This window comes from Psittacula echo (assembly GCF_963264785.1).
Source record: "Psittacula echo genome assembly, chromosome: 3".
Classification (NCBI taxonomy): domain Eukaryota; kingdom Metazoa; phylum Chordata; class Aves; order Psittaciformes; family Psittacidae; genus Psittacula; species Psittacula echo.
This window is the reverse complement of record NC_137736.1, coordinates 100,273,185-100,287,884: the sequence shown is the minus strand read 5'-3', so window position 1 is coordinate 100,287,884 and position 14,700 is coordinate 100,273,185. Positions and strand designations below refer to the sequence as shown.

The 14,700-nt window shown below is 39.9% G+C and overlaps 1 protein-coding gene across 1 annotated transcript in view; it reads right to left on the bottom strand.

Annotated features, from left to right (window-relative positions):
• The window catches only part of WDFY2 (WD repeat and FYVE domain containing 2), a gene marked incomplete at its 5' end in the record, with an annotated part of 62,066 nt that overhangs the window by 13,607 nt on the left and 33,759 nt on the right, over positions 1-14,700 (bottom strand). The window contains 2 exons of the mRNA XM_080612370.1: positions 1,583-1,637; positions 9,095-9,168. Coding sequence (XP_080468496.1) covers positions 1,583-1,637; positions 9,095-9,168 — 129 coding nt within the window. The remainder of the gene's footprint in view (positions 1-1,582; positions 1,638-9,094; positions 9,169-14,700) is intronic.

Here is a 14,700-nt window from a genome sequence, read left to right as displayed (position 1 = left end):
TGCTATCTGAACTCTTGGGGTTCTTCTACAGGACAACCCATGGAGGTTCTCCGTGGCATCTTCCTATGCAAAGGATTCTGCAGCAGCAGCACATCCGGCACACTGAAACAAAAGGCCAGAACAGCCTTCATTTTCCTTTGTCTTTTAATTTTATGAGAGGTCCTCCCTAGGTCTTGGGTGGGCTGCCAAAGACAAATGGCCATTCTGCCAAGATATATGCTATATGTCCCCCCCATCAAAATTTTCAGCCTTTTCCCTCAAGAGCTTGACAAGAAAACTGGTCTATACATATGTTGTTCTGCATATACAGCAGATTTCAGCTCACTCTTCCTTAGCTGTGATTAGCCTGCAAGATTGAATCCAAGCAGGCAAATGTATGAGCTAGTAACAAAGGGGATGACAGAACAGTCATAGGACTTTTCAGTGCAACATCCCTTAAATATAAAACCTAAGCGTGTGAAACTTTGGTGATTGTAGGGCAATCACAAAATTGGATACTAAAGACTTGTACCGTCAGACTGCAGCAATCATATTTAAGATTCACATATATATTTTATCATCACTCGATGTTCTATCCAGCTTTTACAAGCTAAGAAAAAAATGCAGGCATTCTATCTCAATTTTACAGTACAACAGACATTCATTAAACAGCTGAAGTAAAACTCAAAGGCCAGTGCATGTTAGCTGTGTTCTGCAAAAATCAAGATTCTCTTCATGCCTTAAAATCTAAATGTTATGAAGTGATCTCCAGAGACTCCATTTAGAGATTTAAATTATTCTCTCAACTTTTCAAGGTGTAAGACTCAAAATACATGAATACATGTATATTTTAAAATGCATGTGAGAAATCTCAAGCCAACATATCACAGGCCTCTATACAGAAACATAATACTTAGCATATGTGATATGATACCAGAGAATATCATGTCACCTCCTAGTCTAACAGCAGATGAGAGATAAAAAAAATAAATTGTTGCATGTTTTAGTTACTTTTGTAAGAATACCTGTCCCCAGAAGTGTCCTTTAGAGTTTTGACAAACATAAATAACTAGGTTTCTTAAAACATCACATTAGTGAATACCAGAATATAGTCAGAAAAGGTATGGATTAGCATTTCTTGACCTTTTACTATGGCAGGTATTCACTGATAATCCTGAGATTACTGAAGCCAAGTTACTGGAATATAACCAGACTAACCCCCAAAGCTACAGTCCTGAATGCCTCAGCCCTAAAAGATGGGTTAGTTTCCTACAATGTTTCATTAGATACACTGGATCACTAAAGATTAAAAATTAATACTCCTCTTCCCCAAATGTGGCCTGGATTTTGGACAGTTTGTTGTCTAGAATGATATTTCAAAGGAACATTTAAAAGGAAAAAATAGAAGATGAAACAGCTCTTTAAAAGTCTTGTAACCTCAGAACAAAGCACATTATAAATCTGTTGGTAAAACCAGCATCTACATTAGTCAAAAAAATAAAGTCAATCACTGCAAATCACCTCTCTATTCCCACTCCTTAAAAGAACAATTAACAAAAATTAATGATAACACAAACCAAATAATGCGGATCATGGTTCTTACCCTGGTAACTTTTCACTAGTGTCATCTTGTTGTAATCTTCTGATAAAATGAATTCCTGAGGGAGGGAAAAGAAAAATCAAGTGAAACAGTGTTTAGAAATGCAAAGTGTTTGAGAGTGGTTTAATTTGATTTCGTTACCAAGGTAAACTCTCCCTTCTTTGCAACCACAGTGCTGTCTATACTTTTGCTAATTTTGAGTACCTCCATCTAAAAAACTGAACTATTTCACTTTGTAAAGCTGCCTGAGAAACAACATCACGGGTGCTTTCTAAACAGAATGGTGGAGATAAAAGATTAACTACTAAAAAAAAGGAGTCAAAAAAGCTGACAGAAATTCCCAGCTATGAGCCAAGCTACTAGGAAGTGAGAGACTTGAGGTCTGGTTTGTAGCAAATATCTATTACTCGGGACTGCTTGGGCAGAAAGCTGCATGTGCATATACACATGTACCCATGGGTATACACACATTACACCCCCACCTGAACACTCTGGAAACTCAGTCTAAATATGTAAGAGTTCCTTGAAATCACACAGTCCAAACTATGTACCAGTAATCATGGAATGGTTTTTGTTGGAAGGTCCTTTAAAGATAATCTAGTTCCAGCCCCCCTGCCATGGGCAGGGACACCATCCACTAGACCAGGTTGCTCAAGCCCCATCCAGCCTGGCCTTAAACACTTCTAGGGACGAGGCATCCACAGCTTCCCTAAGCAACCTATGCAACTGTCTCACCACCCTCACAATGAAGAATTTCTTTCTAATACCTAACCTAAATCTGTCTATAATCCATACTGGAAATACATTTCAGGTTTCTGCCCAAAAGTCTCTCAGTGCTTCAGATAAATAGAAACTCAGACTTTCTCTCCCCTTGGTTTTATTCTACTATTGGTTACTATTTATACTGGTGCCTCAGAAGCAAACTCTCTTACTTTGCTACTGGTTTGCCACGGCTAACAAGCAGATGTGCAAGGGATGAAGGGTGGTTTTCCACAGGATGTGGCTACCCAGGGAGAGATGTGTGGTGTGATCTAGCTGGGCTCATTCCTGTGGCCAGGGAAGAGCACACCTATAGGGACTAGCTCTGAGCCTGCTGCCTTTGTGCTGCTGTTTAACCACCAATATGGCTTTGCACGAGGAGATGATGAAAACAGCAGCTAAGAGTCTGCATGGCAGCCTTGGCTCTGAGAAAAACCCCATGTGGTTAAACTGACTGAGCACCTGGGTGTCCCTGACACTTGTTTTGAAGAGGAGAGTTGATCAAAGCTGGGGAAACAAAGTGGCCACAACAAAACTCCTGCAATATCTCTCTGGGGGAAACACACAGGCAAAGGGTAGGCTCTGTGGCAGCTTTCAAACTGCTGCCAGGTATCTACAATGTGTACACAACATACTCAGAGAAACACCAAGAGAAAACAAGGCATGTAAAAACACACCACGTTAATAATTTATAGCTAGCTACACAAAAGCTCCCTGAGCTAATCTACCAAGGTGACTGAAGAAGTGAAACCTAACTCGCTTAATCTGAAATAGGGTAAAAAAAGAAAGAAACATTATAAACACAAAATAAGCTAACTTTTAGAGCATACAGTTGTGAAATGTTTGTCTGTAAGTGCTGCCAAAACCACTGTGCAACAGTAGAGAAGACTGAATTTCACAAGCCTACAGACTATATTTACGGCAAACCGAACATTTAAGGCAAAAGAGCATGAGAAGACATTCTAACCTCCAAAAAGCCAGCATTTACCCACAGTTTCCAAACAGAATTTAAAAAAAGAGTCACTCTGCATTTTCCGTGGGGTCACTGTAGGTAATCTGCACAGCTTTCCAGCACCAGGATTACCCTAACACATCACAGCTACTGCTTGGCACCAAGGTGGAGAGGCCACAGTACTCATCTGTGGAACATCTATAGATCCCAGCTTCCAGGAAAACAACTGTGAGTGATTTAAGGCAGCTATGCATTCTGCCATTTCCAGGTTTCTGTTTATAAAGTAGTTATAACTGTGTTCTCTTGCTCTACTTCATCTTCTTTTCCTTAATCTGTCCTGCCTCCCATTAACTTTCCCCCGGCAGCTGAGGACTACAGTAGGGAGTGTTATTTAAACAGCAGTAACAAATCAATTAAGTCAGCTGAATTTCTACACCAGGGTCACCTTAACTCTATAAACCACTGAATGTTAAAAATCTGCTATACCTCCTTAGCTACTTACAGGAGAACTGCCGTTCATTAACCACTGCCTAAAGAACACTAAACCACCATAAGAAATGCTTTACTACAAAGCCTACTTCAAGCAAGAACATTTGCTATCAATGTTAACTTCCTACTATCATTACCTAAAAAGAAATGGCTTCAATTACTGTAACACATGATGGGATAATATGTCTACCTTTCCCATCAATTTGGCTGTCCCCCGCTTTGACTGTAGTAGCACACAGATGCTGGCAGGATGAAGAGTGTGGTCTGCATTCTCATTTTTCTTTGCATTTTTCCCTTGATAAATCTGATGTGGCCTGTTAGTTCCATGATCCAAACAGTCCCACAATTTAATTGGAATACTGAAAAGGCTTTTGAGTCTCTCCATTATAATACAGTGAATCAAACACAACTGCAGTTTGTAAGGTTTACCCAAGTATTAATTAGCTCTCTATGCTTTAATACAAACCACAGCTATGCACTATTAATACACTGCTCCATCCAAAGAGATAAATGAAAACACTACAAACCAAATACAGTTCCAATTAACCTGAATACTGGATACAATTTTTTCCTTCTTCCCCCCCTCCTCCAAAGACTTCTTGCTTCTCATTTTCTTCTTTGAAAGCATATCATAATTTGCAATGCATTTTCTTATTTTGCATTTTCTAATCTTTCTCCAGGTCTTTTACTCTATGCTCCCCTTTACACTATTATCATGTGTTCTTCCATTGCACTCATTTCCCTCTCCCTCTCAAGGCCAAACATATTAATTGCATCAACAGACAGGTATTTTAGCACAGGGCACCTTGCTCAAGAAATTCATGCCCTATTGCACATACATTGTGTCAGATGCACTACAAAAACACCGACTACATCTCTTTAACATTTTAGCAGCAGAAACTGGTTTTCAATCCTTCCATACATAGATGTTTTGCTCCTCTCAGAGCTGCTGACACTCAGCTCTCATTAGGCAGCTCTTTGGCTCTTCTTAAGGAGCTAGAAAGGCTGGGGTGACCCACACAGCTTAGTCAGTGCTTGTTAACAGAAGGAAGAAAGATTTCCTAGTCATGTGTGAGTCCTTTTGCGCAGGAGGGGTTGAGATTTATCAGAGCGCTTAGGACGGTAAAACCAAAACCCCTCCTTGTGGGGATTAAAAACATTTTTTTTTTTCTAGGAAGATCACTCTTTGCTCTTCAGAGGTTTTTTTTGGAGCTACTTTACTACCTTTTTTTACCGTACTGAAACTGTTAGTGATCAGTCTTGGCTGCTTCAGGTAAGCTTATTATTGCAATAATAAGACTTGGTACCATGAAAGCCTTCACAAAGCAGAAAGAAGTCTTAAGCATCTGAAAAGACTGTCCAATGTAGTGCCCACTGTTGTATAGCCTCAACTATACCTTCATGGAGCACACTTTCCTCACACTGAAACATATACACTCACCACAAACTTCTCTTGAGCCTAAGACCTCTGCAAATCCTCATCCTGGAAATACCAGTACCTATTTCAAATGACTCTTGTTAAGGCAAACAAAACCCATGCTCAAGGGTGTGCCATTTCAGGGTCATGGGGCTGGTTGACACTGCCCAGGGTCTAAGGAAGAGCCACACCTTCTCAGAGCTGGAGGTGAATGCCAACTGATGTATCTCCAAGTAACACTAGAGACCTCTGCTTAGACAACTGAACACATTTCTGAAAGTTAATAATCTTAATAAATAAGTTGTGTTATCCTTTCACAGCCTAGTTCCCACCCCAGGGAATTTACAGTCTGATGATGCCATTTTGACAGCACACTATGGATCTCCTTAAAGGCTTGACTTCATCCCATTAACACAAGTGACTGATAGGACTGTCATGTCTTCCAGAGAACAAGAAACTTCCTTCAGAAATGGAAGAGAACAAAGACTCTTAAATCTGTTGTCAGACACTATATCTATTGCAAAGAAAGCTCTACAAAATTACTACAGTTTTTTCACTTTAGGAAGAACAACAATTCGGGGAGGACAAAAGCTACCATGTAGTTTTCCTGAAGGAAAACTTCCTACAGTGGTGGAGGGTAAGGGTGCACATTGACAGGTAGATCCTGACTCAGTCTCAGGTATTCAAAATGCTGTTTATGGCCAAACCTGCAGACATCTGCAAGATCAGATTATGTGGAATATGACTTATCTGAATAAGTACCATCCCTAAGAAAGAATTTTGAAAGGGTTATTCTGGTGTCCTTTGGTCCTTGTGACCCTGCTCAAAGTGCCTAACACCTTCATCTAGACACAAGCATGGTCAGCAAAAAGGATCAATTTAATTCAGCATCAGCTACCTGAAAACACCCTAACGCTCATTTAAATCTAACCAGAAATGGGGAGATTTATGCCATTTTAAAACAGTTTCTAGGGTAAGTAACATGGTTGCTTCCACAGGTAATTTACCTTCTTTACTGGCTGCAGAACCTAATGATTAACTTTATCTAGGAACTTAACTTTCAGATGACTGAAATTAGGTGTGGAATCTCATCTTGGCTGTGGGAGTTTCCTGTCTATTGCAAGTAACAGACCTTTCCTCTCTTTCTTCTTGTTGTGGTATTCTTGAGAGATATGCACCTTTAAAACATGTTTTTCTTCACATTAGAGCAAGGAATTTATGACCATGATAAAGTCATTTGACTTCCAAAAGGGACTTCAGGTGCTCCCTAAAACACAAAGCAACAGAAAGAACATTTCTTCTCAAAAAACAAAAACCAAAAAAACAAAACCACAAAAACAAAATAAACAAAAACAAAAAAAACCCCAAACTTGTTGGTTTGTTTTTTTTTTTTTACTTTAAGTACAATTGCTTTTCAAGCAAGATGTTAGACAACCCTTCCCTAAGAGAATGGTCTACAGTGCTGCACAAATATGTGTGCAGCCCTCATGTTGAGAAGTTACAAAGGGTCAAAACCAATCTTTTCATCTCTGTAGAAACAAAATTGTCAACCTGCTTCACAAAGAAAGCTTGCCATACAAGATCACCATGGTGGCTTTGCTGGAATATCTGTCTGTGACAATTTCTTGAATTTTTGCTGAAACTTTGCTGAAATATAGTCTGTGACTATAGCATTGCTGTCCATCCTTTTTAAAATGCACCATACACATTCCTGAGGTGAAAGGCTTCTAACTAAATTCCACACAGTTTACAAGAATTTCATGCAAAAGAAAAAGGGCAGCTCCACTTCCTTATCTCCATTTACACCTGAAAGTAAAAGCAGTACTTCCTGGCACTACCAAAAGATTAGTTTGAGATTATGTGGCCTGCTCAAGAGTATTATATCAGCTTACAGCCCTTGCCAGGAGTCCTTTCCTTCTACACAGTCAAAGTGAAGATGTAGAATGATTTTCAGCAATTTTTTTTGGCCCTGCACTCAGCATACTCAAGGATGTTGGGCATTTACAGAAGTACTAACATGGAATAGCTGACTAATTCCCAAATATTTCAAGTTACTCAAGTAAATTCCATGTATTTTCCCTTTGAGGGCCACACAATCAACAATAAGGACCCTGAGGTCACCCTGTTGAAGTAAGTTCTCTTATTTTGTGGTCAGTGTGCCCTGCTTGTATACTCCTGTGCTAAACTAATCATCATAGCTGCACCCAGGGAAAAAAATTTATTCTTTCCCTCTGAGGGTAGTTGTAACCCACTTCAAGTGCCTGGGGATTTTCCTAACACCCCAGTATTGCTGGTACTTGAATAGGGGGTTACCTGTGCCATTCTTCCATTCCTACTTCCACCACTTCTTGTAGCACATGACAGTTGTGGCTTCTCTTATAAGCCTTAGGTTTGCTATGGAGGGAAACATTTCATCGTTTGTGGAAGTTTGTGGAGTGCATTTTCTGCACAATCCTTTACCACACAACTGCCTGCAGCTACAGGGGACTAAATCAAGCAACACAGACAATCCCTTCCCCCCTCTTACGTACCTCTATGCAGAAGACTGGGCTGAGCTTAGCAACAAACAGAATCTGCCTTTTATATGGCAATATATACCAATAAGTACCCAAAGTCACATGTTCTTTTACCACCTGCATAGCTCATTTACCTTCTTTAGCTTCAGAATAGGAAAACATTAGACTCCATTCAGACTCAAGCACCCTCTGACTCTTCAAGGCAAAATGCTTCCAGACAAAGGATACATCTCTTCCATCATGCCAAAGAATTAAAATACCTAATGTACAGTGCCTTCACATTCCTCAAAGGCCTGATGAAAACAAACATGCCTAGTAGGACTGGCAAATTACAGCTATTTGAAAAAGTGGGAAGGAGGGAATCTCAGAGGTGCAGGGAATTCTCTTGCAGCTGTCCCATCTCCTAGATACAAAAGAAGAAATCTTCTGCAGGCACCAAAAAAAAAAAAAAAAAAAGACAAATCTCTGCTACAAGCCATTAATAGCTTTATAGGTCAAAACCTTTACATCTTTGATACAGCTTACAGGCAACAGCTAATAGGGTCACACACTCTTCCCAAACACCATCTTGGCTTTAGCATAGACAGCTGCCCTTACATCAACCTGCAATGCTCATTCAGTTATAAAGTACATAAGGCAGAGAGAACAGCAGTAAAAATCTGAAATGATGGTAAAATGATCTTAAACTATAACAGAAGTCTATTGATGAGGCATAGGCAAAAAATACCTCTCTGACTCATGACCCCTCTACAAAGTGATATAGCTCTTCACTCATCACCTCACAAGAAAAATACAATGAGTAAGGTCAACTGCTACCCTCTGCCCCAGAGATCTACAAACCACTCTTGCTTTAATCCCTTGTTTCCTTTTCACACACGCACATCTCAGATGTTAATAAACCAAATCTCTCAGAAACAGCACTGCATTAGGAGCAACTCTTCTGAAGGAAGTGAGAGGAAAACAAAGTCTGAACTCTGAAATTTGAAAAAGCAGCTAGGTATGGAGCAGAAATCTGCTTATTGCCTTTCAGAAGATGATTTTTCCCCTCATAATTGCTGCTTTCAGAACACTGGTACGGAATAATTAACAAGGCACTCAAATTTAATAAAGCAACAGCTGCTTTTCTGCATTTTATTTTAAAAGAAATATGCAAATTAAGACAGTCTGTTGAGTTGCCTAATAAGTATTGTAAACCCCACTCAGTCTCTTTGTGGCAGTTGGAATTACATTTGTAATAATCTGCCATTTTCTACACTACAGCTTCAGTTCCACTAGCAGTAAAGTCTCTCTCCCAAACACTAGCAAAAATATCCTCACCACAACATATACAAATACTTCTCAAAAGGGAAGCATTTCAACTAGAAATCTTTGGATGTACTTACTGAGATTGTACCATTGTCTAGACCTATGGACAGCCTTCTGGTTTCCGGGTTAAAAGACATGCATGAACATGGAGCTGAAAAAAATGAACATGTTGATGAAGTTAACAAAACTGATTCTCAGTTTCTTGAAGTTCTGGAAAGCCTAAAACTAGCTAACATGCTTTATGATGCTGTTCAGCATTTTGCTTCCGATAGACAAGAAAAGTGTTCTTGCAATTCATTTAACTGTATCTTATTAGGACATGGAACAACACCTGTTTCTTGCTCCAGCTCCTTCATTTTTTTTTTACTAGTTATCTGAAAACAGGCATGTCATACAAGAGCAGTGGTGGTGCTTTGATATCAGAGGCATCTGACATTTCAGTATAAATCTGAGAGATTACTTAGCTGAACAATTTAGTTTTTTACATTTGCCTGAAGCTCACTGACAATAAAAGAAAACACTGTATTATGTGACTGTATTACTGCAGCCTATACCTGCAGTAAGAAAGTTAACTTGTAGGAATCAACATATCAGCCAATATTAAGGACTCTGAGACCAACTGTCCCCTACTCGATTTCACCACAGACAATGCTATGATGGTATCACATATTTTGGCCAAAGTAAAAGATCGTGCCAAAAACTAGCCATTGTTTTATTCTATCAATATTACTCTAATAAACACCAGGCTATGCTCTTCAATCACACGCAAGTCAGTTGTACTAAGCTCCCTAGAGGATCTGGCAGGGTTCGCATCAAGGATAGAACCAGAATTTTCTTGCAAGAATTCAAGAGCTATGCTTGGTTTCATTGAGAAATTGTGAAGTTGCATTCTGAAGGCAGGGACTGTTTTTACTGCCCAACAGAGCAGCATGCAGGTGCGAGTCCTCCTGTTCCAACAGAGACCTTCAGGAATTATTTTTCAGCAGCAATTGCCAACTGCAGCTAGGGGCAGGCATTCTTGCTCCTTCATTAGTGACAAGAGTCCTTTTTAAACCACATTCTTCTGATAAATAGAGAGTATAGTCACATGTGCTTTTAGTTCTGCTTTCCCCCGCCACCCCCCTTGGTTTCTACTCTCCATTGTGATTACACAGTGGTTTTGTTACTAACAAGCTTGCAGTGCTCTTTTTTGCAGTACTTTGTATCTGGTATATTCACAATTTGTGTAATGTCTCACCTAGGATTAAACAGTCCATAGCTCAGCAAATCTTCTTCAATAGTTTAGTTGGCAACAAAGCTATATGAAGAAGAAGAAAGTCTATGTTGACTGGTTAACAAAACTTGTTCTACCTTCAGTATTATCTCTCCCTTGAAACATTTCCTGAATTACAATCAACTGCAAGCACAAAGCCTACCAGATCCACACGCAGGCAGGCATCTCAATTTATTTCTTTCCTGCAAGGGCTGACAGAATTAAATCAAAGAAAAGGCTTCAGTTCAAGGAAACTGCCCAAAAGGAAACACCTAAGTTAGGGCTACCAACAGTGACAAAATTGCTCCTTCTCATAACTCTCCCTCAGAAAAGGCAAACCCGAATTGTCCCTTCATATGGTGGTGCATTTCTATTATATTGAGACTTCTTCACTGTAACTGAATGAGACAGTTGTAGGAAAAACAGACAGGAAAAAAAAAAAACCTAAGCAGAATAAAAATCAAGTCCTTTTAAAGGCACTTAATGACAGAACAGCCATATTCTACACATCGGCTCTCAAATTCTAGACACTGTGCATACACTTAAAGAGTTACTAGTAACTCTGCAGGCAATAAACAGCTTGCAGAGAAGTTCTCAGGTAAATTGGCTTTCTGAAGTATGCTTTTCCAAAACAGACTGAAACACTTCAGACACAAAAGGTACAAGCAGCTGCTTGACACAGGCTCATTACAAAAACCAGTCACTTCTAAATTCCAGACCTGTGTGTACACAGTCATAGCAGTGTAAAGATACTTATTTTGCTATAGTCATCTTCCTAAGAGAATTCATCAGTAACACATGCTCTTAGAAGAGAGCATGTTTCTTAGAAGACTCATTATGTCAGCACTAAAATTACATCCAGGCTACCCACACTAATGTGGTTAAAGCAATGCCAGTTGTAACAAGACTGCAGCAACTTACACTTTAGTGAAAATCAGATACTTAAGCACTTACGCTCATTAAGAAGAGGGAGGGAAAAAGAAAAAAGTACCCCTGAAACAACCCCAAGAATGCCAACTCTAAGCTTCTGAGATGTTTAAGATCCTTTTAAAATAATAGCCAGGAAAAATAACAGCCCTCTACTTCAGCACCTAGCTATAATTTGGATTTCAGACTGGAACAAGATTGATCTGAAATACTGCAGAGGACAGGCAGGATATTCCTGACGCAGAAGTCTGGCTGTAGTCTTTGTCTTAAATACCGAGTAAATACACACTGATTTTAGCCTTTGGAAAATGAATTACTGAGAAAAAGCCCAATTACATACTTCATGTTCTTAGCAGTGTTTTACCTCTATTAGAGGCTGACAGAAGTAGAAGAGAAATACAAACTTTTTACCTACGGTTTCAGCCTCCACCTGCCCCTTTGAAGTGCCTAAGTGACATAGTTTAAGACCAAAGAAGCATGCTTTATGTTGCAGTTTTTTTACCCTCCTTCTCAAAACAAAGTATTAGCTATGAAAGCCATTGTAAGACTGTGTATTATCTGCCTTAAAGACTCGATACTCCAGTACTGTTCCTTCCTACAATAAATCCTTTACTCTGTTCACATCTGTGAGAGGTTTTGGGTGACTGGGTCTTTTTTTGGGTGGGGTTCTTTTTTGGGGTTTTTTGGGGGTTTTTTGGGGTTTTTTTTCTGGTTTTTTTTGCTTACTTCCTTTGACTACAATTCCTTTCTGTGTCTCCTGTCACACATCCAACCATGATTACACACCTATTACCTGTTACACATGCGTAACCAAGGGTCCACACCTAACCATGAAGAGGGTTTACATGCTCATCAGAGATCTGTTGTTAATACAGTGTTAAGACAATGCTGGCACAAAGACAATGTGTTAGCCAGGTTTCCAGTTTACCTAGTTTGCCTTACTGACAATGTAACACTATGTACAGCACCCACAGTTCTTTCTTTTTCATGCTAGAGATAATAAAAAATGTGGCCATCCTGTCCAAAATTTTCCAACCACAGAAACACCCATAGGTAAGGCATAAAACTTTGCAATTGGGAAAATCCCAGCTCTAAACAGCAGTGTCCCTACTCAGAAGTGATCTACAATTCTGATAATTTTTCTGTGTATTTAATAGGTTTCACATTCAGAATGCACTGATGGCCCCATCTGAGTGCAGAGCTTGACCAAAGCACATGGCTGTCTCAGCCCAACTCCTCATCCTCCTCACCTCCCAGTGTAGCCAGGGTGCAAACTCAGTTATTAAGGCTACCTGATATTAAACTGTAAAACAGTGTAGGTCATGTACCACCAGTAACCACTGACTAGCCATGGACTACCATGACCACCACAAGTCATGATCTAGTCACGGTCATGGACTAGCATGACCACCACAAGTCGTGGTCTAGTCATGGTCATGGACTAGCATGACCACCACGAGTCATGATAACAGGGTATCTATAGGTGGGACTGCCACTCACAGCTTGCTAAGTAGCACAAAGGCATCATCATGCCTACTGCATTTTTATACAGAGAACCTCTGGGCAGTTGTCATTCTCTAAACAACAAAACCAGTATGAACCTAAAGCAGAGGACAATCAAAAATGTGATCCACACAGAAACAGACAAAACGATCATTTCCAGTCAAGTGCAGACTTGTGCAGAGGCTGACTCAGAGGCCTTCCTATGAGTTCCAAAAGCTGAAAGCCATGACTGATAACAATGTAACTGGTATTGCTCCAGTCATTAATTATACCTAAGCATTCTTGAAACTGGTGAATAACACAACATAATTTTATTATCTCATGGCTCAAAAGCTTATCAGCTTTCCAAATGAAGGAGCAGTGTCAGGTGTTCATATTTATGAAGGAGCTTTAAAATGGTTCCATTGAGTGGATCTGGATCTATTCCACCATTTCCAGTGAAGCTGTTGTTACTGGCAATAATGCAGCCTTGCTAAGACCAGAGAAGAGCCTAAGATTTTAAAATGAAAATGTATGCAAAAGCACCACATGGAAAAAGAGAAGTATCCATGCCAAACTGCTAGAATAGTGACTTCATAACAGCTTAACTGGAAGCAAATCTCTTAAGACAGGTCAAGAGAACTCAGGCCATTGCTAGGGATCGTGACCGAGCTCCACAGACTGCCACATTATTAGCTGGTTTCCAATACGTTTCTGTGCACAGTCCTGAGCACAAAGTACCTTTGAGGCTTGATATATTCTTATGAGCTAGTTCATCACCACAGGAAGAAGAGAGATCCTCCTCTCTACCAAAGGAATGCTTTTTTAGGGCAGGCAAACACCGTGGCCATTCTAGGGTCCCAAGCTGATGTTGTTGTGCTACTAAAACTCTTCAAGTATTTTACGCATCATGGAGATAGAGGTCTCTTCCAAATCTAGCTATCTTAGCTTAAAATAATTCTTTCTCCATACAGTAAGAACACTTCAGTGAGACTTGATAAAAGCTCCCCAGTCTGTGGATTTAAAGTCAGCTTCAAAAGCTTTCCAAAGACAGGCTAAACGAGCACATCTAAAGCTGATTGAGGAGCATCAGCAAACCGCTGCTTCTGGTGTCCAGCAGAATTATACTCTGGCATTCAACACAGCTAGGACTGTGATTTCCTCAACTGCCTCTTGGAAAAATGGACATCAATCTGCCATTTGTTTTGAAGAATGAGCACTCTCTCTGGTAGGAAGACATATAGCAGATCATAGTGGAGGGATCCATCAAGGAGATTTGGTTTTCTGCATTTGCGTAATGGGTTAAAAGTTAAAACAGGGGAAGTTCAGGTTAAGGAAGATAAGGAAGTTCTCTGCTGTGAGGTAGGTGAGGCACTGGAACAGGTTACCCAAAGAAGGGGTAAATGCTCCATCCCTGGCAATGTTCAAGGTCAGGCTGGACAGGGCCTTGGGTGATACGGTCTAGTGTGAGATGTCCCTACCCATGGCAGTGGGGTTGGAACCAGATGACCTTAAGGTCCTTTTCAACCCAAACAATTCTGTGATTCTATGATTCTATCATTTAATTGCAGGGATAAAATGATTTTTCTTCACTGGATGAGCTACCTTCCCCATATAGTATCCTCTCTATCATATTAGCTGCCACAGGATATTAAGTTCTTACCAAATAAAGCCATTTACCATTGCACTCTAATGGACTAAGCACATGCAGTAGGAAGGGCAGACTGATTTATAGTGTAGACTTACAAAGCTTTAGGGACTCCATTAGCGGCAGAATGCATGCAAGCCTACATTTTGAGCTCCCATATTTTTTATTCTATGTTTGCATTAAATGCTGATCCCTTGCTCGCATATCTGTATCCTTTTGCTGCTGTAATCCCTGATGCCTCTCAGAAGCATTATCATGCAACTTTTTAAAGCTTCACAGAAACCAAGAGGATTGTTCCTGAATAAATTTAATATGGACTAGTAAACTTGCAAATGGTCATAAACATGAAACTTCATCAAAACCAGAAAAGCCAT